The 27096-nt window shown below is 33.8% G+C and overlaps 2 protein-coding genes across 3 annotated transcripts in view; both read left to right on the forward strand.

Annotated features, from left to right (window-relative positions):
* LOC111702744 (longitudinals lacking protein, isoforms H/M/V) overlaps positions 1-16419 on the forward strand; it is a 39490-nt gene extending 23071 nt beyond the window's left edge. For both annotated transcript variants that reach the window (XM_023474525.1, XM_023474526.1), the window contains 13 exons: positions 4288-4403; positions 5313-5439; positions 6117-6293; positions 8201-8306; positions 9474-9556; positions 10135-10225; positions 11077-11231; positions 11529-11627; positions 12159-12335; positions 13125-13187; positions 13900-13956; positions 14200-14364; positions 14472-16419. In XM_023474525.1, coding sequence (XP_023330293.1) covers positions 4288-4403; positions 5313-5439; positions 6117-6293; positions 8201-8306; positions 9474-9556; positions 10135-10225; positions 11077-11231; positions 11529-11627; positions 12159-12335; positions 13125-13187; positions 13900-13956; positions 14200-14364; positions 14472-14534 — 1479 coding nt within the window. In that variant the 3' untranslated portion in view covers positions 14535-16419. The remainder of the gene's footprint in view (positions 1-4287; positions 4404-5312; positions 5440-6116; positions 6294-8200; positions 8307-9473; positions 9557-10134; positions 10226-11076; positions 11232-11528; positions 11628-12158; positions 12336-13124; positions 13188-13899; positions 13957-14199; positions 14365-14471) is intronic.
* A 7886-nt stretch (positions 16420-24305) lies between these two features.
* On the forward strand, positions 24306-25882 carry LOC111702748 (NAD kinase). The gene is made up of 3 exons (XM_023474530.1): positions 24306-24398; positions 24730-25027; positions 25314-25882. Exons 2-3 carry the CDS (start codon positions 24797-24799, stop codon positions 25434-25436), a joined length of 354 nt encoding a protein of 117 aa, XP_023330298.1. The 5' UTR covers positions 24306-24398; positions 24730-24796; the 3' UTR covers positions 25437-25882.
* Positions 25883-27096: the final 1214 nt, after the last annotated feature.

Consider the following 27096-nt stretch of genomic DNA (forward strand, 5'->3'; position numbering starts at 1 on the left):
CGGTATACGATATTGTACTGGCACGGTTTAAGATATTGTGCTATCATGTAATATTGTATTTTACTGTGACAGTACACGATGTTGTACTGTCACAGTATACTATATTGTACTGTCACAGTAAACGACATTGTATTGTCGCAGTATACTGTATTGTAGTGTTACGAAACATGTTACAAGCATAGAGAATAGAATATATATATATTAGAGGGGAATTTAGAGAATCTCTCGGTATGAATTTTTTCAGTCTTTTTCAGCCTGAAAGGGAGTTCAAAGTGTACAAATCATGTAAATGTTCACAAATTATATGCAGTAGAGTAAATACAGTATGTTCCCTAGACGATTCATTTCAATTTCGAATTTTTTAAAGCTGTTAAATAAATTTTATAATGAATTAGGTGAATAAAAACATCATTTGATTTATACAGGGTGAGTCAAAAAAAGTGTGATTTACGGCGCCTGGTACAAAAGTGTACCTTTTTCTGTGCAAAATGAAAAGTTTGGAAAAGCAAATATGTGTATATTAACTATTTCTATCGAAATTTAAAATTTTATAAAGATTGAATCACAGAATCCCGGAAAATTTGCAAAATTGCAATAAGAAAATTGGCAATTTTCAGTCTTGGTCTAATTTTTAAGGAAAAGTTATTTGAACTCTCTACTTCCTTTTTTCTTAGTTTATTCAAAAGTTAAAAAATATACGCTGTTCAGTTGAAACTTGAAGAACCATTGAAAAACATCTTTTCCTTTAAATTAGAACAGGACTGAAAATTGCGAATTTTCTTATTACAATTTTGCCAATTTTCTGTGGTTCTGTGATTCAATCTTTATAAAATTTTAGATTTCGATAGAAATAGTTAATATACACATATTTGCTTTTCTGAACTTTTGATTTTGAGAGAAAAAAGTTTGCGGATTTTTTTTGGCAATTAGAGTACCAAAAAAAAAATTGAAAAAATATTTAAATATTTTCATACAGGAGAGTTGCACGAAAAAATGTACACTTTTGCACCAGGCGCCGTATATCACACTTTTTTGACTCACCCTGTAGTTCTAACGGAAAATCATCGTTTGTAAAGTGAACGGCATAGAGTCTATGTGAAATGATCATTGGTCAATTATGAAACCTGCCTATTTCATAATTTGGTTTTCTTTTAATATTAATTTTAGATTTTCTATAAAATGATATTCCAGGGCCCAAAAGGTTATATAGCATAAATATGTGAAGTACATCTGCAGTATGGGAACAGTAAAACAAAATGGCCGTTTTACACTTTTTTCCTAGTAAATTCCCCTCTCTTTGGTTACAAGGTACGGATATACTGTACAATTGCAGTACATACTTACCTAATAGCAGGATGACGCCAGGTTGGGGTTAAAGGTCGATGCACGACGCACGGAATAAGAAAGAATATTCCAGAAATAAATCATTTCAATATTTATTGTTCAAAACTTATGATTGCTTTACAGACTGTATATTCGAATAATTGCATCATTAGCAAGCTTTTTAATTTTGATGTATCTTAATGCAATCAGAAATATAAAAAATTAATAAGTCATCTCAAAATTTTGATATAATCTTAATATTATTTCAGAAAATTTAAAAGTTTTAACCACTTTCCCTTCCCTAGGTTTTCTTAAAATATTTTCCCAATATTTTCCAATAGTTTTACTAATATTTGATAAAATAAGTTATTTTCTGATCAGTTTTCTTGAAAACAATAATACAGTTATTCTTCAATATTTATGACAATATTGAAGAACTTTATCCAGCTAAAGGCCTACTTTACTTTTTCAATAAAATCTACTGACTTAAAATCATTCTGACGTCAATTTTACTCTAATATTTCTCCATTGTTTCTCAGAGCAAGAAATGCACGAATCCCTTTAGCCGAGAAACCCACAACTGAAAATAATCAGTTTTGGAAAACTGGAACATGGATATTATAATTTAATATTAATACTTGATCAGACAACGCTTTTAAGGGTACCTTTACAAAGTTGTACAAAGTTTTTACCTCAAAATACGTAAATTTGGTGTATTTTATCCTAAAATGTCTTATTTAAAAATCGGATTTGCAAACTTAAGATTTTAAGGTTAAACACGACTTTCTCTAAATTCAATTCAAATGCAAAATAACAAAAAATTTGGTGAAGTTAACAGTAATAAAAATATCAAGATTTAAAATTAATAATTTACCGCCTGCATCCATATTCTGTATCCATAGCATGAAGCTCACAAAAGCAAATGTTTCTGCATAAAAATTTAAGATTCAAATCTACCCATAATACGGGATACATTTTTAAGTCTGAAGACATCAATGCATTTCTGCTTTGGTTCGGAATTGCATAAAATTGGCAAAATAATTCTCGTAGCGAATTTTTGAACATGGTAAACTGGTCAATTTTACTTATTTCTCAGATTTACAAAATACTTCTGCAAACTTAAACGAATAATTTTTTATATAATTTATTCGAGGAGGGNTACTTCAGAATATTTGATATCTTTAGAAATGTTTGGCTCATTTAAGTTTCTTGTATATCTATGTTCGGTTTTCTTCGTTAGAACAGTTTTCTTTCGTTCGCTCTTTCTTTATTCGTAAGTTCTTTCATTTATTAGTTTTTGTTCAATGGTCATTTCATTAGTGGTTTAACTAAATAGCTTATTCATTAGTTTCTTAGTTGTGAAAATCGTCGATTTATTAAATCATTGGTTCTGAAATTCGTTCCGTTATTTGTACTTTTGATTCTTATTATTCTTTCGATTTTGTGCTTATTATTTGGAGGTAGGGGGCCGGGTACCCCGCCCCCCTCCCTTCAGGGATATCCATTGTGGGTGGGGGCTACAAAGCAGTTCAATTAATATAGAATCAATTGAGAGGTTTAAAGTGACTGCAGACATAATTTCAATACCTATTATACCCTTCAAAGCTTTGTCTGATCAAGTATTGCATTAAATATCCATGCGTTTCCCGTTTTGGAAACTGATTATTTTCATTTGTGGTTTCTCTATAAAAGGGTTTCAATGGTACATCGGACATGCCACTCTATAAATGGAGGGTCACTTGAAATTACGCATGTATTCCATTTAAGTATGATTACATCGTATAGAAAAAACTACTTTAAAATCTCACTTTCAAGTTTCATTGAAAAAGCATTAATCAATATATATTTGATATTATTTATAATGCAATATGTTTCGATCCTATGAAAATATAGATATTTTTAAAAAACGTTTCCATCTCTATTGTTCACCCCTTGAAGCTTACACCACAGTATTAAGAGGTCTGAAAAAATTACATAAATAATTTATTAACACTTGTAATATGGAAGTGTGTATATATTCGAATAGTTTACATAGTTAAAAAGGTATACATATTTTTCAAAAAAGGTTTTTGGGGGGTACAAAATCATTTTTAATGTGCCCCCCTCCCTTACACAAATTATCTTGTACGCTCCTTATTATTTGTCTTCAATTTTATTTTTATTTGATTTAAAATTGGATATCATACTTAATCTCTTTTTAAACTTATTGAATTCATTCATTCGTTTTAGTTAAATTTTTATTTCTTACTTTTTCTTACTCAATATTTTCCTTTTATTTTTTTCATTTTTTGCTCTTTCTTATCAATTGTTTCTAATCGAAAATCTCGACATTTACCCTTATTTTGTCTCCTACTTACCCCCTTCCGGTTCCGTGCAATGCATCCCGAAATCCTAACTTGTGTGTGAATATTGTTAATCTTGGAACACTTCATCTTGATAATCCAATGTGGGCACTTTTAATCTAAGGATCAATTCTTGATCCTTCAATTTAAGTTATCCCTCCAGGGCATGACCATCACGGAAATTAGATAAATCTGTATATTTGCTTAGGGTGGTGATTGAAGATCAAAGCTTGATCCCGAGTTTCACAACATAAAACTTATGAGCTGAAAACTATAGAATTGTGGATAACGAGATCAATGCTTGATCTTCTTGTTTTGTTAATTGCAAGATTGATTTAATCTTAGTTTGTAAATATAAAAGTGTATATGATAAAACCAATCCAGTGGGGTTTGGAGCAACCAGAACAGCCAATCAAAGAAGCCAGGAAATTTGAAATTTTGCGCGCCATTTTATGGGTTAACTCTCATTGGTCGGACACTGGCAGGGAGAGAAAAAGAAAGTAAAGGTGCGGATTAATAAGGAAATTAAAAGTGACCACATTATATATTAAGATTAAGCGATCGGGATTAAAGGTATCCAATTCTTAAGTTTTCAGCTCTGGATTTACTTTATTACGTGTAGGTATGCGAGGGGGAGACGGTGAAGGCCCACAAGCTCGTCCTCTCCGCCTGCAGTCCACTCTTCCGAGTTATGCTCAAGAAGAACTCTCATCCACAACCTATGATCTTCCTCAGAGGGTGAGAATTCCAGTTTCTCCCTTTCTATGCTTTCTTCTATCTAACTACCTATCTCCAAGTCCAATTATAAATATTTAAATGACTTAACTCGTTTACGAAACACAGGCCCTTCAAGAGATAATTGGGTGTATTCAGGCAATTATACTTTTTCAGCTTCTTGCTTATAATTACGCCTGTTGCAACATTGGATTCATTTATTTTAAATTTCGGCCTAAAAAAAGTAAATAATTAGTTTTAACATGCAAACCCTGATTATTTTCTTCATATCACAACCACAGTAAAAACATAATTAGCACCTAAAATACACTTCGTATACCTGGAAACAATTATTCTTATTTTTTTTGTTAAATTAGGTTCATATTTATTTTATTTCACTATAGACGTTTTTACAATTTTATATCCGGGATTCTTTTTATATTAAGAAATATAATTCTGTTTAGTTTGGTATTTTTCGTTTTAAATTTGTTACAATTTCCTTTATTTTTCTATATATATATATATATATTTATATATATATATATATATACATATATACATAAATGCATTTTTTCGGTTTTTAGTACGTGATCCGGTGTCAGCATGTATTTATTGATTGAAACTGTTCCTTATCTGGAATCAGGATTGATCAAATTTGAATCTTTTCAGTGTTAAAGATCCGTATCCGGATATATTTATTGATTTTAATTCTGTTTAGGATCCGGTTTCCAGATATATTTATTGATTTTAATTCTGTTTAGGATCCGGTATCCGGATATATTTATTGATTTTAATTCTGTTTAGGATCCGGTATCCAGATATATTTATTGATTTTCATTCTGTTTAGGATCCGGTATCCGGATATATTTATTGATTTTAATTCTGTTTAGGATCCGGTATCCGGATATATTTATTGATTTTCATTCTGTTCAGGATCCGGTATCCGGATATGCTTTCTATCCTGAACTTTATGTACAACGGTGAGGTGAATGTGAACCAGGAGGATTTACAGAACTTCCTGGCGGCAGCAGAGGAACTTAGAATCAAGGGACTATCCCAGGTAGGACGCACAATTCAAATTGGACGCAAAATATGCAGATTTGGCGCAAATATTTATCGGGACTTCATAAAATCCTTAAAAATCTAAAAAGCAAGCTTTGAAACATTCATATTCATTCATGGTTACGCATCAAGCAATTTTCATCTTTGATTTCTTAAATTTGGTTTTTTACAGAAATGCGTTTAAGGTTCTTATATTTCCTAACTCTTAATTGTATCACACAAACCTTTGTACTTAAAATTCTTGATCCTTATATCTTTGCAACCTAATTTATCAGCAGACCTTTTGACATTTAATTAAATTAAAACTAAGAATTCTGCAAGAGTAGCATTTATTCATAAACATTTGTTTATTAATTAGATATAAGAACCGAACTGAACTAATTATATAGCTTTGCAACCTGATGAAGAATACCTACAAATTCTGCTAGATCAATGTTGGAATATCAAAGTTTAAATCTTTAGGTTTAAGGGGATTAACCATGAAACCCATAAAACTGTAGAGAAGGAAGACGACTGTAAGACTCAAGTTTGATAAATAAACATGAATCATGGCAATTGCGCAATGAGCACGACCCCATTTCAGTTAATAGGTCCTATTCTACAGTTTTATGGACCCCACTGTAAGTTAAGATAAACAGATTATTTAATGTTATTAAACTATAATATTTATCGTAGGGGTCTTCCGACACAGTGCCAAAGAAAACTATTGGACTTCCTTCCTCCCTGGCGGTCAGACCATCTACAGAGCAGACACCAGGACCTCCTCTTAAACGAGCCCGCCCTGATTCTCCAGCTGGGGGCGTGTCCGCCGCCTCTTCACCCACCAGTGCCAAATCTCCAGTTCTCCCGGAGGTAATATTTTTTCGAGATTGCCATTATTTTGAGACATTTGCAGATCAATGTTTTTGATATAAAATAAAGGATCCATAATAACCATCGGTCTTGCAATTAGTATTTCAGTCCGGTTATTTTTGAAGAGGACTTGGTCTAGATTCCTACGGAATGAAGGTGGATTTTTAGAGACAGTTTTTATTCCATTGATTGAGTTTTAAAAAAGGAATTCTTTGAAAATAGTCCCATTTCTATTGGATTTATAGCTAAATCTTATTAATTTAACTTCTTTTCTTTCTTAAAATTGAATATATTTAATTTATTATCAATGTTGAAATTAAATCTGCTTTGTTGCTTGATATAGAGACCATTGTTTAAAATATTTAGTTCTCTTATTGCATTTTTTATTTTAACTTTTTACAATGGATGATTGATTTTTGGTGAAATACGAGAATTAAGATTTGCATTATTTATTTATTTGAACTCTAATGAATGGATAAATTATCTGTGCGTGTAGTAGATAATGCAAACAAGGACTTCTCAGGTTTCAGGGAGCAGCTATAGGGAGGAGAATTTATATAATATTTAGAGCATTAAATATTTAATATTTAAAAATAAATATTTAAAGAACTGATGACGTATTTTCAAGCACCTTTTATTTATAGAATGGCATGTCAAATGTCGATTCATCCCTTACATTCTTTGGCGAATGAATGATATATTCTTATTTTTCTAGCTTTAAACTTGATTATTTGTAATTTGTTTTCTTTTCAACATTTTGTTTCACTGGATTAGATATTTGTTTTTGGTCAGATGCCTTCAAAATAAAATTTGAAATTTTGAATTAGGGGATTTTTAGGGTTGAAGGGGGATACTTTTTAGAAAAATTATTCATCTGATTTTATTTTTCTGTCGCGCATGTATTTTTATGAATATATTATGCTATTGTGGGTTAATTTATCCAGATTTACATTATGATATATTTTTATCCAAATTTTCCAAAAAAAAAAATACAATTTTATTTTTATGAAAATTCGGGAATAGAAGTTTCAACGGTACAACAAAGTTCTGGGAAATAGTAATAGGGTGAAAAATTACTTTGATCCTCAAATTTTCCTGTTTACTGAAATATTTTTTTATTTAAAACAATTTCACAAAATGGGTGGGGATTTAATATATAAACATGATCTGAACCGTCTTATCTCTGTTAACATTTAAAGTGTTATGCAAAACAAAAATCAACCTGAGTAGCAATGAGCTTGTTTACATTCCTCCCAGATTCTGCGGTACAATTTTTATGTAAACAAAGATATCGACGTACTAGGTATATTCCTTGGTCCTGATTAGCAACGGCTTTAATTTATGGTTGGCGGTTATCGACGATCTTCTGTAATGGCGGTGTAAAGCCGGCCTTGTCAATGGCGGTAATAAAGAAATTGTGTAATGACGACGATTAAGACGTCGTCGTGAATGCAATGGCGGCGTAAAAAAGAATTTGTAATAGCGGTGTTGAAGATAATGTGTAATGGGGACGTTTGAAGACCAGAGGCGCAATAGGACTTTTGCTAGGGGGGGGGGGGCAATATATTATTTTGTTAGGGTTTGGGGGGGGGGTCGAGGAGGGGTTTCCCCCCCCCCATTTTTCGAAAATTTTTCAAAAACATAAGTGCTTTTTTAAGGGTTTGAAGTCGAAAAAAAGGAAATTTTAAGTTGTTGCATGCAGATTTGGCTGTGTTCAATTCAAATTGATTTTTTGTTCTTGTGTTTTTACAAAATTTACACTTCCAACAGCTGTAAAATGAATGATATGAGTCAATTCATTGAATATGTGTGCGAATCGCAAAAGAGTATTTTGCCCCCCCTAGTTGCGCCTCTGTTGAAGACGACATTGTATAATGGCGGCGTTTAAGCATAAACTAATATTTTAGGAAGAGGAGGAGATGATGGAACCTCCTCAGCTGTCCGTGAAGAGAGAATTTAATCTGAATAAGCCTGGTCTACTTCAACCAGCTAAAGACAGGAATAGCTCAGTGTGTACGTATTGTTATTACTAATTAAGATTGACAAATTATCTACAGGGTTACCCACCAAGGATGAAACTGTAAAGACGACCTGAAACTTACAAAACATGACAATTTAAAAGCTAACTTATTTCTTGTTTTAAGCATTGGCTTTTCAAGGCTTATTTAATAATTTGGCAAAGAAACAAGCTTAAAGGGAGTGTTCGCGAAAAATGAAAGGGGGTATAGGCTTAATGCGATAAAAAAGCGCTTTTGATCGCCACTAATCTTACTTCTATCTGTTGCGTCTGTAAGGAGAAAATTGTTAAAGACGTCTCATACCGAATAACATGGCGTCCATACAAATTGAGAAAATTGCAAAATACGACTTAGACCGTAAAAAATCAATTTAATTTCAAAAAAATCATTCAGATATTACAACCTATAGTCATCGATTATCTTTCGCCACATTTATATATAGTTGATTTTTCATAATATGTTTTAATTGTTATGATCTGAGAGTTACTTATAAAAACATTTATTCCTGTTTCGAGGATTTTTGGTAATGAAGACGACATTTTCATATTTTCCAGGAATTTTCGAAAACAAGTTGTAAGCTAAATATTATTTTAAAAAACAAAATCAAAACTAGTATGAAATATTAAATATATAAAAATGTGGCGAAAGATAATCGATGACTATAGGTTGTAATATCTGAATGATTTGTTTGATATTAATTTGATTTTTTACGGTCTAAGTCGTATGTTCCAACTTCCTCAATTTGTATGGGCGCTACGCTCTTCGGTATAAGACGTCTTTATCAATTTTCTCCTTATAGACGCAACAGATAGAAGTAAGATTAGTAGCGATCAAAAGCGCTTTTTTATCGCATTAAGCCTATACCCCCTTTCATTTTTCGCGAACACTCCCTTTAAAGATGACGGAAGATGAATAGTAGAAAACAGACAGTATACATTCCATACAGTCGTCTCTGTAGTCTCGTTCTTAGCGGGTAACTCGGTATACCTAGATTTCAGATACTATTACTTGATCAACAGTATTTATACAATATACGTACACGACATGCATTCCTAATTTGATTGTAAATATTGCAGCAAGTGTTGGTGGGGGTATGACTATGAAAAAGCTTTATTAAAAACAAAGACTTCTTTGATTCTAAATTTAATATAAAATATTGCAGCAAGTGTTGGTGGAGGTATGGAAGAAGAAGAAGATGAAGATCAAGGAGATCAAGGAAGTAATCTGCTTGACTGTCTAGTTCAGGAAAATTCCAGATCTTAATTCAACCCCCTCAGTTTTGTTCAACATTTTCTACAGATTACTAAAAAATAAAATCATGTTTTGTTCATTTGGTGGGACTCATTCTACTGTGGGCTAGGAAGACGACCGTTGGGCTCAAGATATGATATTAATGTTCAATTGAACATAAGACAGCAATTGTACCGTGTTAACGCTTTTAGATCTACTAATAAAACTAAATACTTTTTAATAACATCAAATACACCAAAGATTGTTGTTAATGTCGGTTCTTTACAATAATGGGTCTGCACTGTACGACGTACGTCATATGGTTTTATAAAACGAGACATTCGTATATATGTACCCTATAGCCGGCCTAACGGCTATAGCGAATGAGCTGAATTTTGTGTAGTCACTCATGGGTAGCCTGGGTGTTGTATAGGCTAAAAGAGAATTCACGGGCAATGCCGGGCCCTTCAGCTAGTGGTTTTTATAAAATGTGAAGCCAATATAACAGGGATCGACCTGTTGGCAAATATTTCTTACGTAATTAATTTTCCACGTCCTCTCTTTCTTACAAATTATGATCCTGGTTTTGTTAGGCCCAAAATTTTGCCTTACAGCAGGGTTATGAACAGAATATGTCTCATATTGCTTCTCAACAGCAACAGCTGATGTCTGGAAATTCAGCAGGTAAAACATTTTAGAGGATTTTTTAGCTTTGTTAAGGATTGATGCTCTTAGGTTCGTGATTATTTAAATCCTATAATTATAGCGCTGATAATGTACTGCCGTTTCAATGATCTTACTATTAGCCTTTCGCGTTATATTTGTTATTTTTACTTACGTTAATTAAGAATTTTGAAATTTGTTATCACTCCTCAAGACAGAAAAACTTAAGATGCCATATCGTTTGCACTAATGTCCGGTTGAACTAAAGAACTTTTGCACTGAAGTCAGCTGATCAGTAACACTTGTGGCCGCAGCGCCCGACCTCCTAGCCTGTCCTAGCCGCGGCGCTCGGCCCCCTAGCCTGTCCTAGCCGCAGCGCTCGGCCCATAAATTGTCTTAACCTAACCTAACCCTCAAATAAAACGTTAGTCCGAATGAACGTTAGTGCAAATGTACGTTAGTCCGATCAATCATTAGTGCAAACAATACGACACCAAACTTAACTATATCTGTCAAAAAAAAGCTACTTTCTGAAACAGTGAATGAACTTCCGAGTTTTCAATTTAACGGAGAGGCTGAACAAATGTAAAATATTTTGGAATAGACGAAATTAATTTGGATATAGGAGAGGGGGAGGGGATAGTAATATCAATTCAGTTTATTGAATTTTCTATCTAAATGAACACATTTTATTTCGTGTTTTTAAATATTGTTGAATTTGTACAATGAGCAATGAGCATTAATGGGTACTGTTTTGAATCGGACACGTCTCTCTATATTATATAGAGATATTACGGTTGCACAAATTGCAAAATCATTTTTGTGCCTTTTCTGCACTTCAGGGTTTAACTGTACTTTTCATTCTGTTTTAGGAACTGATGGTAAAAATCTGCTTCAGTTTCTGGGACAGAGCAACATGAGTAACGCCGCGGCAAACGCGCTAATGATGCAGCGCCTGCTCGGAACCGGTTATGAACTTCATCCTCTTGGTTCAAGGAAGGATGAAGATCCATTCTCCCAAATTAAGGTTGGTTCAACATTCTCCCAAATTAAGTTTGGATTATGGATAAAGATCCATTTTCTCAGAATAAAGTTGATTCATTCAAGGATAAAGATCCACTATTCCAATTAAAAGTTGGTTCAAGAATAAAGATCCATTCTCCCAGATTAAGGTTAGGTTTTCATTCTCCCAAATTAAGTTTGGATTATGGATGAAGATCTATTTTTCCAGATTAAGGTTGGTTCAAGGTTGGGGCCTGAAACCCCGTGGAAACCATAGATTTCACTAATCTTGTATACACCTCTGTATGATATATTTATTAAGGTTGCTAGATCATCTAAAGGATGGCACTGTCCTCAGTGTATACACATATCCTCTACCAAAGGGAATCTCAAGTCACACATTCTATCCGGAAGACATAAAGTAAGTCCTTAATAATAATTTGGTTTAAACGGTCCGGTTGGGAAGATAAGTAAATGTACGCCATTTTTGTTTAGTATGGATATCAGAAGCTTTATATTGTACCTCATATTCCACTTTTCTCATTCTTGGCCGTTAAAACAAGAGGCAGCTTGGGTGGGGGGAAGGTGGGACGTCCCCCCTCCTAGTCCTTTAATTTTGTTTATGAAGAAAAGATTTCCACCTCTCATGGTTTGACATAAAATTGACCAAATTCCCTGCAAAAAAGCATGGGGGGGGAATCTCTCACCCCTTCGAAAATATCATTAGCCACCCCTGGTTTAAAGGTTTTAAATTCGTACCTGTTATTTTGTTTAAGATCGTAATAACTAGAACTTTTTGTTAACAAACCTTAATTTTTATCCTTTTGAAATCAAATTTTGTATTGTGGTTGCTTGCAGTATATTTTTAAGAATACTAAATTGCAACTATTGGTCTTAATATATTATCGGATCCTTTCTCATGAAAAATGACTGTTCATGAACTTAATTTCAGACGTACACTGAGAAACCATTTGGATGTCAGTACTGTGACCGGTCCTATGGAACCAAACAGAGTCTCCAGGTTCATATTTCCACCAATCACAGAGCAGAACGGGACGCAGAGTATCAAGCTCTCAGTAAATCCCTCGGTATGAAAACCTTCCCAGAGGCACAGTTTTATATGAAACAGGTATTTAGAACCCTTTTTTATACTTCTTATCCTTTAGATGTTTATTTTCTCCTGAAAATCTTAATTTTCCACAATTAAGCAAATAAAGCCTGAAAAAATTCGCTTCAGGCATAAATACCTTTCATATGCATGGGGGAAAATTATTTGAAAATTTAGGAGGGGGGGGGGGACAGATAGAAATTAAGTTTGTTGATGAAAATTCCTTTCTGTCTTATCCAGACACAACGGAAGAAATCTGCAAGACGAGTTATCAATGAAATGTACTGTTCATAAAATATTTTGGTCCTTGACTGTACAGTGTACGTAGCAAGAGTTCCTGCCCCGTTTCTCTTAACCCTATAAAGGCTGGGGGGCCTGAGTCTATGTATAGACTGGCCCCCCCCCCCCTTAGAAAAAGGCCTTTGAAGTGCATGTTCATAGCCCAAATTTCAAGGCCAGCTCATAGTTTTACTGCTAGGGAGAGTTAGGAAAAATGTCAAAAAAAGGTTAATAAAATGTCAGAAGAAGGTCTATAAAATGTTATTAAAAATTTGTTTGTTTTTAACAAATATGAAATTGTGGCGCATGTTTCGACATCAAATTTTCAACTTTTCACCCTACCCTTACATAAAAAAAACTTACAAAAAATCCTTTAAATTTCTATTTATTAAAAGTAAAAAAATGTCAAGGTGATAGTGTCAAGTGTGAAAGTGCTAGGGCAAAAAATACTAGCCTGTTAAGGGTAAAGACCATATAAGTTTTACTTCCGGTTACGCGCAGAACGTTCTAAAATGACATATTACTGCGCAGGAGAATTATGAGAGTGCTATGAGTCCGGCAGCCCTTCAGCAGCTACAACACCAATTACAGCAGGTTAGTCTTGCTGTTCAAGATCCATCATACTTGTTGGTTTCCTTTTCTTACTCTTTTCCCCTGGGCTGGCAACTTTAGAATGAGATATCCTTCATCCCGATTACTTAATCTGAGTATCCAATGGACACATTTTTGATTTCCATCTTAAACCGCTCTTTCTTGGATAAAGTAGAGAAAAATCAAAAAACGGGTTTTTTTAAATTAGAGAGTCCCTCCCGTTTCTGTATATAATCTGAAATGGCGCGCAAAATTTCAAATTTATCGGCTTCATATACGCGACTCTGATTGGTTGAATTTTGTACACTTTCGGATAGGTTAGTCTCTATATTGAGAAAAAGAGAGGATGAAGCATTAATCTCGATATCCACCATTCTAAAGTTTTCAGCTCAGATCTAATAAAAAAGTGTTAGTTTTTTGTTCCTTATTTACTGTATTATTCAAATCAAATTAAGTGAGTTTTGTATCGGCAAATATATTTTTTTTTCTATTGACTGCTTTTTTTGTCAGGATAATTTCTCTTTCCCTTTTCCTCTTTGCTTTAATATTATGATGATACATCTTGTTACATTTTCACTAAAACATTTATTTTTCCAAACTTTTGAAAATCCTTATTAAAAATAATTTGAAACTTTTCTGGCTTCAGAATTTGTTAGTAGAATTCTTGTTAAAATTAGATATTTTAAACCTTATTTTAGAATTTTTTAATATTTAGGCCCAAGTTTCCCAGAGCCAAGCTCACAGTCAGATGAATCATCAGGGGCATGCACAGGTATTTTTTACTTAATTGTACTACGTACTGTACTGTACTGTACTGTACTGTACTGTACTATACTGCACTGTACTGTACTGTACTGTACTGTACTGTACTGTACTGAATTGTATTGGGATCATTTACCTAAATCTTATTCCCTGAAAATTAAATCAAATAAAATTTGTTTCCTGAAACCACATTATCTGAATCTAGAATCTGAACATTGCACCAACCCTTGATTAATTTTTCACACTTATTCAGGTTGCAGCAACCCTTGCCTCATTGAGCTCCCAACCTAACCTGACTATCCAGGCCACGAAGGGTCCCGGGGACTCCCCCAGGGGCTCCGAGGGAAAGGAGAACTTTCCGTCCTGCAGGCTAGAGGCCAGGGGGCAGAGTAAATCCTTAGATCAACAGCACAATAAGGTAAAATTTACATTAAACAATAATAGGCTAGAATTTTATTTTTAATAATATTTTTAGCCTTTTGTTACTGAAGAAAAAAATTATTTCCCAATGTTGTTTTTTTCTAGATGGAACATCAATATCCGGGTATGGAGGATAGTGATGATGAAGAAGTTGAACCTCCTTTATAAATAGCAACCATGGATAATATCAGCAGTATAACCACACCTTAGAGCAGTATCTTGACCCTCCTTTATACCACAACCTGGATATCAGCAGCAGTATAACCACACTTTAGAGCAGTATCTTGGCCCTCCTTTATACCAGAACCTGGATATCAGCAGCAGTATAACCACACCATAGAGCAGTATCTTGACCCTCCTTTATACCACAACCTGGATACCAGCAGCAGTATAACCACACCTTAGTGCAGTATCTTGACCCTCCTTTATACCACAACCTGGATATCAGCAGCAGTATAACCACACCTTAGAGCAGTATCTTGACCCTCCTTTATACCACAACCTGGATATCAGCAGCAGTATAACCACACCTTAGATACCCTCGTTTATATTATAACCTGGAAACCAGCAGCAATATATCCACACCCTTGATACCCTCTTTTACACCACAACCTGGATAATATCAGCAGTAGTACCACACCTCAGAGCAGTATCTTTACCCTCATTTTTACCACAAATTCGAAAATATCTGATATAAAAACCACATCATAGAGCAGAAAATATCGATCAAAGCATTATTGTGGCATTACACGCTAAAAGAAAGTCCGGAAGTTACATTTGTGTTGTACTAAACCTTAATCTTTGAGTACTGCAGCGAAGTTTCTGCACTTTCATTTGTACTGCTATGCGTACCGTCGCGTAGGTTAAATGTACTCTACACCCTCAATAGTACTGAACAAGATTATTAGTGCTTCAATATTTATTTGATATTCCACTGACATCACGATAATAATTCCATAAAGCATAGAAAATGTCATCACTAGTTGAAAACCTCATCCCAATAAATGTAAAAAAAGACGACTTAAATATTTGATTAAATTTGATGAAAACTGTTGACATCACATTTGCCCGTTTAAGGAAAAAAAACTCTTTATTTAGCTTTATTAGTTATCCTTTGTATAAATGTAAATATATTCTATATTGCCCCACAGTCATTAACAGTTTTATGTATTCTAAAACGCTTAAAATTTTACTTTAATTTTACTGAAGGTTTTTAGTTCCTTTTCACATGATTGCTATAAAAAACGATTTTGTTCTGTAACCTTTCTACCATCTACCGGTGAAATCCTGAACTAAAAATTATGTAATTAATTAAAAACGATCTGGTGATGCAACTACAGCTTCCCCTGGGGTGTGATAAAAATATGCAAAATCTAATTTTTATACAAATCACACAATTTTTTATAGGAATTAACGCGTCGTTAATATAATAACTAAACTGTATTTTTGACGAAATTAAACCAAATTTTCAACAAATTTAAATTCACGAGTCTTCAAGACTTTGAAAAATCAGTATTGAGTATAAATCTCGAAATGTTAGAATATCAAATCTTCTATATTTAATATAGATCATTTATTATTTTTAATATATACGTGTTATGTCAGCTTCATGTTTTGTTAATTTCTGTTTTGCTGTAGTGTCATCTATATACTAACCAACTGTGGTCATATTAACTTTGATACAACTTAAACATGATCTGTTTTAATAGTTTTGATGACTGCTTAAAGAACCGTAATGAGAATTTATTCCCGAATTATTTCAATTATTGTGTACATTGTACATTTTCCAAGTCGATGTTATGTACCAAAGTGAAACCCGCCATTTACCCTCTGATTCCCTGAATTTGCCAAAATTTTCCACGTATTTAATCCTGTATGTAATCTATATACATTAGCTATGCAATTTGTGAAAATATTTTGTTTTCCGTTTAGGCACCATTTTGTCTGAACCGCCATTTTGTTTGGTTAGTTAACATGTATTTTACCAGTATAGTTTGTAGACTATAAATCTGCCATGTCGAGACGACAATAAAAAGTTTGATAAGCTTTTGAATTATTATGATTGAGGAGAAAGAGAGATAAACAGGGAAAAGATGATAATTTTAGGTTGAAGGATCGAATAATGAGTTATGAGGCAAATAAATAAAAATGTATTCTCCTAGGAGCGGGGGAAGGCAGGCGGCCATGAGCCACCACTATTTCCCCTTCTGTGCCACATATTAGCTTTTTTCTCTTCCGGCAGCCATGAGCCTCCAGTATTTCCCCTTCCGTACCACCACATTTGACTCTTCCGGGCAAAACTACTTTTTTAAATGGTATATTTAGGCCCTTAAAAGTGGGATTTTAAAAATCCAGCCGCGCCACACAAAAAATGCACAACTTAAACCATTTTTTCAGCTCTACTAAAGATTAATAATTTGTGTGTTGAATTCTTAAACTGTGTTTTACAATGAAATTATTGACAAATTTGACTGAGTATTGCATCTTGAAATATCACAAAGTCTAATGATTACTCTATTACTGATTCATTATACTAAATTCATCTTAAAATCACTCTTTAACCAACTTTTTGATATTTCAAGATGCAATACTCGGCCAAATTTGTCAAAAATTTCATTGTAAAAGAGTTTAAGAATTCAACACACAAAATATTAATCTTCAGTAGAATTGAAAAAATGGTTTGAGTTGTGCTTTTTTGCGTGACGTGGCTGGATTTTTTAAAATCACACTTTAAAGGCCCTAAATATACCATTTAAAAAAGTAGTTTAGGCCGGAAGAGTCAAATGTGGTTGTACGAAAGGGGAAATAGGGGTGGCTCATGGCTGAAGGAAGAGAAAAAAGCTAATATGTGGCATGGAAGAGGAAATAGTGGTGGCTCATGGCCGCCTGCCTTCCCTCGCTCCTCCTAGAGCGACCACATCCCGGATAGATAGATATATATTTGACTAAATATTTAATTAAAAACACTTTAAGTTTCACAATTGTTACATTTTAATTTAGCCAGGGCCTCTCTAACCATTGTTGGTTGTTTTGAATGAGAGGCCCTTCTGCAGCGATACATCCATGTTCAATTTAAATAAAACCAATTAAAACAAAAACAATTTAGAACAAAAGGAAAAGGAGGAAAATGAAAAGTAGTAGATAGAGGAAAGGTATTGAAGAATAGAAAGGAAAAGAAGAAGAATGGATCGTTGGGGGAGGGGGACAACCCAGCACACAAAGTTTATAATGTTTATGTTTTATTTTGTTTTGTTATAATAACAGGGGATAGAATCAAGATTTAGCAAGAAAAGCAATTTCGATTTATACAACGAAAAGAACTATATTCTTCAAGAAAACTTTTTTTAAGACTTGTTTTAAAACTTGCTAGGGTGCCTAATGATTTTATTTCCAATGGAATAGAGTTCCAGGTCCTTGGAAGAAAAACCGTAGGAAAACTTTCTAGATATTTATTGTTAACAAATTCTAATTTATAACTTTTTGTTCTGTTTGGTTCTGCTAACGCTAAAAACATTCCATTAAAAGATAATGGAAGTTTGCCATTCATATATTTAAACATAAAAACAGCAGAATTAAATTTGATCATGTCTTTTAGTATTAGAATTTCAAGTTTCAGAAAAAGTGGATCTGCGTGTGCAGCATAACCTTTATATGCTAGAACTCGTAGAGCTTTTTTCTGAAGAGTAGATAATTTACCTAATCTACTATTTACTGACGGACCCCAAGATAAAATACCATACTCTAGTTGACTTTTAATAAGACTATCATATATTAATTTTCTAATTCTCAAAGGAAGGATATGTTTTACTTTCTTAGTGCAAATATCGCACTTGAAATTTTAGCACATATGTGTTCTAATTGAAAATCCCATTTTAGAAACTCATCAAATCTAACTCCTACAAATTTAAAATATTTTTCTTTACAACCTAACCCTATTCTTTCGATAGTTTCGTCCCCAATCATTAATTTGTATTGTTGATCATCAAAAGGCATATTTTTTTTCCTAAACAAAATAAATTTAGTTTTAGAAACATTAAGAGTAAGTTTGTTTGCGTGAAACCAACATGCTGCTTTAGAGAGCTCTACATTAGCAGACGAAAAAAGTTGATGTAGATTACTGGAGGATTTAAGGAAACCTGTATCATCAGCAAAAAGAGAAGCAAAAAAAGATGTACAATTAGGAAGGTCATTTATATACAGTAAAAAGAGTATTGGCCCTAAAACCGACCCTTGAGGTATACCACATAAAATCTTTTTAAGAGATGACTCAAATTCTCCTAAATTTACATATTGCGTTCTGCTTGTTAAATAATTTCTAAACCATTCGTTAGTGATACCTCTGAACCCATAATGATTCAGCTTTCCTAAAAGTATTTCAAAGTCAACAGTATCAAAGGCTTTTTTTAGATCTAAGAATACTCCCAAGGTATATTCAGATTCATCCTTTTTCAAACCTTGGTAAATTTTATCTAAGAATTCCTGAGGATTTTTAGAGACATATGTAATCCTGACCTTATCATTAGAATCTTTCTTGATCTTCAGTTTGATATGCCCGTTCTCATCAGAATAGAATTTGTCAATCTTGCCTGTCTTCTTCAACATCCGACACTCGTATAGAAGATTGGAACGTTTATTTGTCAGCTGGAAGTTGAAATAAACATTGAAAGAGTTGTTTTCTGGCGATTTAATCTTCCGTACTAGGTTTTCCCAAGCTAACCCTTCCTTTCTATTCCAGATTTTTAGGAGAACAGACTTGTTTGGAAGGCGATGGCAGGCCTGAATATCTGATTCTGGAATTGTGATGTCATATTTCTCCTGTACTAGTTTGATAATATGAGATTGCATTGTAATCTTCTCTCTCCTTAGTTCCTCGTCATTTTTTATCAAGGAGACTTTTCCTTGAGCTTGATTTGGTAAGCTAGAAACTATCACATTACCCTTGAAACCTCGTTGTCTAATTTCGTCAATCTCATCTCCTTGCCATCTAATCTTGGTTTCCTGTTCTTCTCGAGTAGATTTAATCTTGTTTACATTGCTGGTAATAGCTTGAACAGCAGAGATAAGGTTAGAGATGACTTCTCTTATATCCACCTGTTCCCCTGTATCCACAATATCCAGATTCTGTTGCTGGTCTGGGGTTTGACCTAGGCTGATCTTTAGCTGGTTTAGACTATCACACAGAGTAGCTACAGTAACCTTGTTCACAATACATGATACAGAATCCTTAGGTGTTAGAGGTTTAGCAGGAGAACCAGTTTTACCTCCAGTTTTCTTACCAGATCCTTTTCCAGCCATATTGAATAAGTTCAATTTTAGATATTATAATATTGTGTTAACTTTATATCAGCGATTCACATTGACTACATGTAAACCATGTAGATATAGAACAGATTGAAATATAGGAGCTCTAATGGAACACTGTAATATTTCTTATATATGTACTTGTTAGAGGAGAATATTCATAGTCTCGTAGCAGCTGATCCAGAAGATAGATCCAAAGAAGAAAATATACCTCAGACCCAGCACCACCAGGAGAACAAGGAATTTAAGTGTTTTATTCTCCAGAACAGTATTTGATCAGTGATTTAGAGCAAAATTTGAAATAAATTTTCAGGAGCCCATGTGATGCAACTTTTCTTCTCTCAATTTTTTTAATGTTCATAAGGTTTTCAAAATAAGAGGAAAATTTTTATTTTTTGGGGGAAATAAGTTAAGCAGTTAACACTGAAAGAATCGTCATTATTTCAGTTGAAAACTTAAACGTTAAGAATAAGATCTTTATATATACTTTTGCATCACGGACCGCTGGATTTTTGAAAATCTCAATTACAAAGCTGTTTTTTTAATGCTGTAGCAAGGAAGACCGTAAGGTTGTGGCTCATGGCTTCCGTATGTCTGACTTGAAGTGTAATTTCTGACAATATTCTCCATATTTTTGCTGAAGCAGAAATGCTTAAGTATTAAGAGAATCGACAATAGAAAATTAAACCTTTAAAAAAAGAAGCAATCTTAGGTTTAATCTTGTATAAATAAGTTAGATCTGAAATTTCACTTTAAAAATGGCCGGGTAACTTGAAATTTCGTTTTCAGTCTATTTAAAGGTTAACCTTTGTTTAAAGGGACTGTAAGCGTAATTGCAAGTGACAAACCATAAATTCAGATGGTATATTTGTCCGGGTTATTACTGTAACCTTAAAAGCATTGTGTGATATAAGTTATTAAAATTATAAGTTTTAGTTCTTTAAACTGATTATTTTCATTTGGGGTTCTCTGTTGAAGTGACTTGCGCATTTCCTGCTTATTGGAAGCAATGGAGAAATTATCAGTTAATTTAAACATTATTTAAGTTAGGAATCCGAAGGTATCTTCCCATAGATATTTATAGATATTTATCTATGTATCTTCCACATATTTATCAGATTAAGGCAGCAAGGGTGTCGTATATCAGGTATTGCAATGTTTGCTTGAAACCACGAGTCCCTCTATTGAAAGAAGGCCAATTTTTAAAATGCAGAATTATCAAGACGACATTTAGAATCAAATACTGAATGTAAACCTCTAATAGAATAATCGTGGATCTCGTGGTTAATTTAAATATTCTGCCTTGAAGATTGTCAGCTTATAAACTATAATGGCTTTTAATGATTTGGCGAAAGAAAATACAGTTTGCAGTTGCTGGAAATCATTAAGTTAATGAAACAGACATTGTAAATTCCTCACCGTCGTCTATGAAGTTTCATCCTTTGTGGGTAACCCTGTATGTGTTAATTTTTATTTAAATTTAAAAAATGAGTACTTTATAAATCAATTGTTTGGCTTATAGTTCGGAAGAAAATGTATTTAATATGAGATAGAGTGGTTTAAAAATATTTCTTCTGTTTCAATTATAAATTCGTTTCAAGCTAATATCTATTTATAATTATTTTATTTTATTATAAAGCAAAAAGTAACGATATGGAGTATAATCAAAATTTTATATAAAATAAAAGGCTTTAGGAGAATATTTGCTTGCACTTTTATAAAATTCGATTTTGTTGATTTTGGGAAAACTAAAGATTTTCATGCTTCTTCTTCAAGTTTTATTGCAGACAGTTCTTTTAATGTATAATATAAAGCAAAAACGTTTTCAGTTTGCAGGTTAATATTTTCGGATATTATTACATTCATTTATGGTTTCTGGCCTTTAACTCAAATCTCAATATGATATCGATTTATATATAGCTTCTCAATTCAATAAAGTTTAACAAGTAAAACCTAAGAGCTAATTTATTTGTTGCTTACTCTATACATTTTTCAATAACTCGCATGGAACAAGATAGGGAATTAAAGATCAGAGTCGACCTTCAAAAAATTTTTTTGCCCCCCCCTAAACATTTCAGGGGGGGGGGGCAAGAAAAAAGTGTATTATACTCAAGCATGAAAAAATACCGTACCAATTCAGGATATTTTTATATTTGGGAGCATTCATTCAGTTGGGGGCAAAGGAACTGAGTTTTTGCCACAAACTAAAATTTTCTAATCACTTAGTAAAACAAGAAAATTGCAGTATACAAACAGAGTAAACTTGTCCGTCTTCACTGTTCATGGTGCGGAGACATTATAGACACATCTTTACAGTCTTTTACCGTTTTCATAAAATAAACTCTAGCAGACATAATAATATTATGGCTTTTGAAATTAGGTATTACAATGCTAATTCAGAACAAAGACGATATCGAATTCGTCACTGAATTCCCATGTTTTTTGGGACACCCTGTATATTAAAGTTGTTGGAAAATATTTTACAAGTATAAACAAACAAATATTCAGTTTTCAACGGTGCAGAAAACTCCTGCCAAGAACGCAGTTAAACTATACCTGGACAGTTTAGTTTTCTAAAATACATTATTTACAAATATTTTTTTCTCCATAGAAAATACTACAACACAGAGTTAACAGCAGAGTCAACTTGAACTGCTTCATAGCAGCTCTCTCTGTAGTATTTAAAGCATCGTGTAATATTTAGATTATGATCAGATTAACAAAAACCCCTCAACCCTATCTCTAAACCTGGAGAATAGGATTAGTGCACCCAGGATCTTTGAACAGTACAGACGTAAAGATAATTCTCCGTTTGTACAAACAAGGCCTGGGTACCAGTAGTACCTGCACATTGGACTACTATCAGACTGATATATCTTTATCATGCCTACCAGGGAGCTAAGGAGGACACTGGCCTCCTTCCTCATCATTATACAGGAATATACATCCTCGGAGTCCTCAGCATCACTGAGAATATTAGAGAACGCTCTTAACTCTCCAGATGGTTTAGGAGAGACAAACATTAGGGTTAACCATACTCGTTTGTAGAATTGAGAATTACAATAAGATTTAGGAGAGACAAACACAGGGGTTAACCACCCTCGTTTGTGCACTTGATCAGGAGTGTTGTAATAGCATCAGCAGAACCAGAGGATCCAGTCTTTACTCTCCAGCTAGTTCTAGGACGGAACCACTGGAGACACAGCTAGGACAGCTTGAATGAGCCAGTCCAATTACAGACCAGGATATACTCTCCAGCTGGATCTATGAACAGAGACACTGGAGATACAGAACAGCTAGGACGAGCTAGTCCAACTACAAACCAGCTAGACTAACTACAGAACAGAATATACTCTCCAGCTGGATCTATCAACAGAGACACTGGAGATACAGAACAGCTAGGACGAGCTAGTCCACCTACAAACCAGCTAGACTAACTACAGAACAGGATATACTCATCAGCTGGATCTATGAACAGAGACACTGGGGATACAAAACAGCTAAGAACGCTAGGACGAGCTAGTCCAACTACAAACCAGCTAGTCCAACTCAAACCACCTAGTCCAACTACAAACCAGCTAGTCCAACTACAGACCAGGATATACTCTCCAGCTGAACCAAAAACAAATAATATAAAAGGAGCAATAGTATTTTGAAGAAGGAAGAAGAGAAGAAAAGCATTGTAATAAAGTTTTATTTCATAAAAGATTTTAAAAACAGCTTTTTCTGATTTTATTAAATAGATTAAATACATAATAAAGAGACTGTTCTCTGCTAATTCCAATCATCATCATCATCACTATCAGTTAGATTAAAATCCATCAGGACATTTTCTTGAAGAAGTAGGGGAAGATCAGCCCAATCTCCATCATCTAGTCCTTCATCCTCGCTATCAGATGATGAACTAGTAGTTGTATCAACGCTGGAATCTGAATTAGAATCAATTTCTTCATCAAATTGTTGATTTTGCTCTCCGATGGCATTCCCCACCATACCTAGCATATTTTCAACATTAAGCATGTCCTCAATATCAAAAATACGTTCTNGTTCAGTATAAAATTCAGGGCTGAAGCTTTCAAATTTATGAAAAAGTAATCCAGTGCAAACATGTAGAGCTCCACAACGTTCTCTGGATTCAAGATTTTCTCAAGGAATAATTCACATTCTTCAACAATTGTGCTGATCCCGAGGAAATCAGCAACTTTAATCATATCTTTCACATTCTTATCGTTGATCTCGCCTTCACCGTACATCGCTCGAGCTAAAACTGGATACAGCTCATCTTTTGTCATATTCAAATATATTGTTGAAGTTTGTTGACGTTCTAATTTCTTTCCTTTCTTGAACGGTCCATTTAACAGAACATCAAAGAATGGTGAACTATAAACTAGCATTATTCTGGTTGCTAGGAACGATTGGTTATCATTTGTATAGATTAGTATGTCACTTGTATCTTGAGAACTTCTAGTCGAAGACATAAATTCAAGCAGCCTATCCTCTGTCATTTTCGATTCAAATAAATTTGAATATTGCGAAATTTGCAAAGGCCTTTTTGCGCATTTTCTTTGTGAATTTTTAATTTTAACAAAAGAATTAAATGTTTAATATTTGTAGTTGGACTCAAGCACAAACCAGTTGGTGTTGAACGAGGTTGTTATAGACCGAGGACCATCTCCTTATCTCTCCAATATAGATCTCTACCTTGACGGCAAGCTCATCACATCGGTTCAGGTTTATTCATTTTTCGTTACTAAAAAATCTATTTTGAAATTAATTGAAAAATTTGTGGTCTCTACTTAAAAATCCTATTTCCGGCTAAACATTTGAAAGACAATCTTCATCTTGGGACTATTTTAAGATATGAGCTAATTAAGGTTTTAAGATATAAAGTGTCTTTAATTATCAATGTGAACTGAAATTTTTATTGACATTAATATCAGATACTATACAACTTTAAGTTTTCAACACTTTGAAAGCCTACTTTTTATTAGGCTAAAAAACCTTATCTTTAATGTGGCTTAAAATTATAGCAGAGTTGATTCTAAACTCTTATTTTTTTCAGGGTGATGGTTTGATTGTCTCTACCCCCTACTGGAAGTACAGCCTATGCTGTTGCTGCTGGAGCAAGTATGATACATCCCGCTGTCCCAGCAGTCATGGTTACTCCTATCTGTCCTCACTCTCTCTCGTTCCGTCCTATCGTGGTTCCTGCCGGGGTAGAGCTCAAGATCTCCGTCAGCCCCGACAGCAGGAACACGGCGTGGGTCTCCTTCGACGGGAGGAAGCGACAGGAACTGTGTCATGGTGACAGCTTGAGGGTTAACACCAGTATCCATCCGATTCCATCGATCTGCTCACAGGTATGAAAATGTTTTAATAAATATATGAGTCGATCTGATCTATAATGCATGTTGTTTAATAAACTTCACTAAATGTTTTAGTTGGAAATATCAAAGGTTTATACCATCAGGTTTCAAAGATATTTTCACAGAAATATGGGATTGGAAAATTTTAGTTTTTGACAAAAACTCAGTTTCTTTGGAGTTTTAAATTCAAGCTATAGATTTTTGTGTATCTTAAACAAATTCTAAAAAAATATTTCTTTTTCTTTTGTTGAAAACAATTTTAATGTTTATTTTCTCGTAGGATCAGATCAGTGACTGGTTCGATTCCCTGGCCGAGTGTGTGCACTGGAACGTGAGGAAGAAGCAGAAGCATCTCGATGAGTTGACCGATCTGAGCGGTGGCCAGGCCGAGGAGGGTCGGTAGAAGTACATGAAGAAGGTCATAATGTTCTACGTTCAAACTTTATGCAACAATAAAATCAAGTGCCAATAATTTTACGAGAAGATTTGCATTCCGTCTTTCAAGCAGCTTGCGCATACATTTTTTCCCTAAATTGTGATATAGGGTGGCTAGAAAATGTATCATAAAACGCACTAATAGAATATCACATTTTCTTGACCACCTGTTTATATATCGACCGGTGTACTTTATGTACCCTGAACAATAAACATATTTGAATATTTATATATGTAAACCCGTATGACTGTAAAGCTCAAAATGGTCCTGAGCTGTTTACACTGTAGAATGATATCACTATTCTATATTTGAATAATGAACCCGTTGTAACGTGCATGGAATCACGTTTACTATGAAAACTGAATCATATTTGATTTGAATGAACCTTATGAATAAATGGAATTTACATTGCATTTTATTTATTTTAATAAATCTACTAGCGTTTGTGAAAAAATAAGGGCTGAAGACACAATTTCAAATGGTTGATTCACAACAGTACCGAACAGAGACACTTGAGATACAGAACACTAGAGTATTCATACAGAGGAGAACTAGGATTCCAAGGATACTAGATGCTTCCCCATCCTGATATTGGAAACGCTACTCTTGACAGACAGCTTTTTACATATCTGGAGCAGCCAATTGCTCTCGTACCAGCTGCTGCGGCTCAAACAGATCCTGAACTGGAGCAGCTGAACCCCAGTTTCAGGATATCAAAGTAACCGATCAAACAAGAGTAAACCTATACTGATGTGCTTAAATATAAGTATGTAGCTGATAAATCCTATTCATTTATACTCCTGAGTGATATCTAGAGAAAAGGCTATAAAAGACATTTATAAGGATTAGAGTACTGGGACATAGAGTGAAATATTTGTAAAAGCCCTTCCCATGGGAGCAAATGATTGATCTCAAAATCCCTAGGATTTACATCTGGAATTGTACTTGATACAGGGTGTCCCACGAAACATGACAATTGGAAGACGACTTGAAAGTCGTCTTTGGTATTTGAATTTAATTGTGACATTTAGTCTACTATCTACTATAACATGTATGATTCTTGAAACAATTATCACATAATTCTCCTAGCCCTGGCATTTCCAAAAAGTGGTCTGCGTTTTTTGTGCTTTCAATATTTACTGAGATGTAAACCCCCCCGCCCTCCATTAAAAAAGTACAACGGGTCCAGAAGGTATGGGACAATACTAAAAAAAAACTTGAAAACAGTGTGGTGTGCCCCCTCCTTGGAGCGGTGCCCCCCCCCCCTCCTAAATTAAAAAAATGGAATTTTACCTGACTAAGTCTGTAACTGCATCCTCTCTAGTTGGCTTCCTTGAAATTTTTCGAATTATTTGCTAAAAGTTCACATTGACAGTTCAAGCTAATGATAAATGATTATAACTACAGTGAAACCCTTAATAACGAATACATCGGAAGAATTTATCAAATGTCGTCTTGACAATTTTTCAATGAGTTTTATACTATATTACGTAAATTTCAGTATTTGCGAAAATAAATAAATAGCCATGAATATGTGGGAACAGTTTTAAAGAGTTCCATATAATCATTTAATTAAAAAACTAAATATCTGCAACATTCCATTATTAGAAAGTGAAGAATACGACAT

This window comes from Eurytemora carolleeae, unplaced genomic scaffold (assembly GCF_000591075.1).
Source record: "Eurytemora carolleeae unplaced genomic scaffold, Eaff_2.0 scaffold309, whole genome shotgun sequence".
In the NCBI taxonomy this organism is placed as follows: domain Eukaryota; kingdom Metazoa; phylum Arthropoda; class Copepoda; order Calanoida; family Temoridae; genus Eurytemora; species Eurytemora carolleeae.

What these genes read in the sequence shown, in the direction of transcription:
- LOC111702748 (XM_023474530.1), top strand. Translation starts at nt 24,797, where the DNA reads ATGATACATCCCGCTGTCCCAGCAGTCATGGTTACTCCTATCTGTCCT. An exon ending in TTCCATCGATCTGCTCACAG is followed by an intron (nt 25,028 to 25,313) that starts GTATGAAAATGT and finishes ATTTTCTCGTAG; the next exon opens with GATCAGATCAGTGACTGGTT.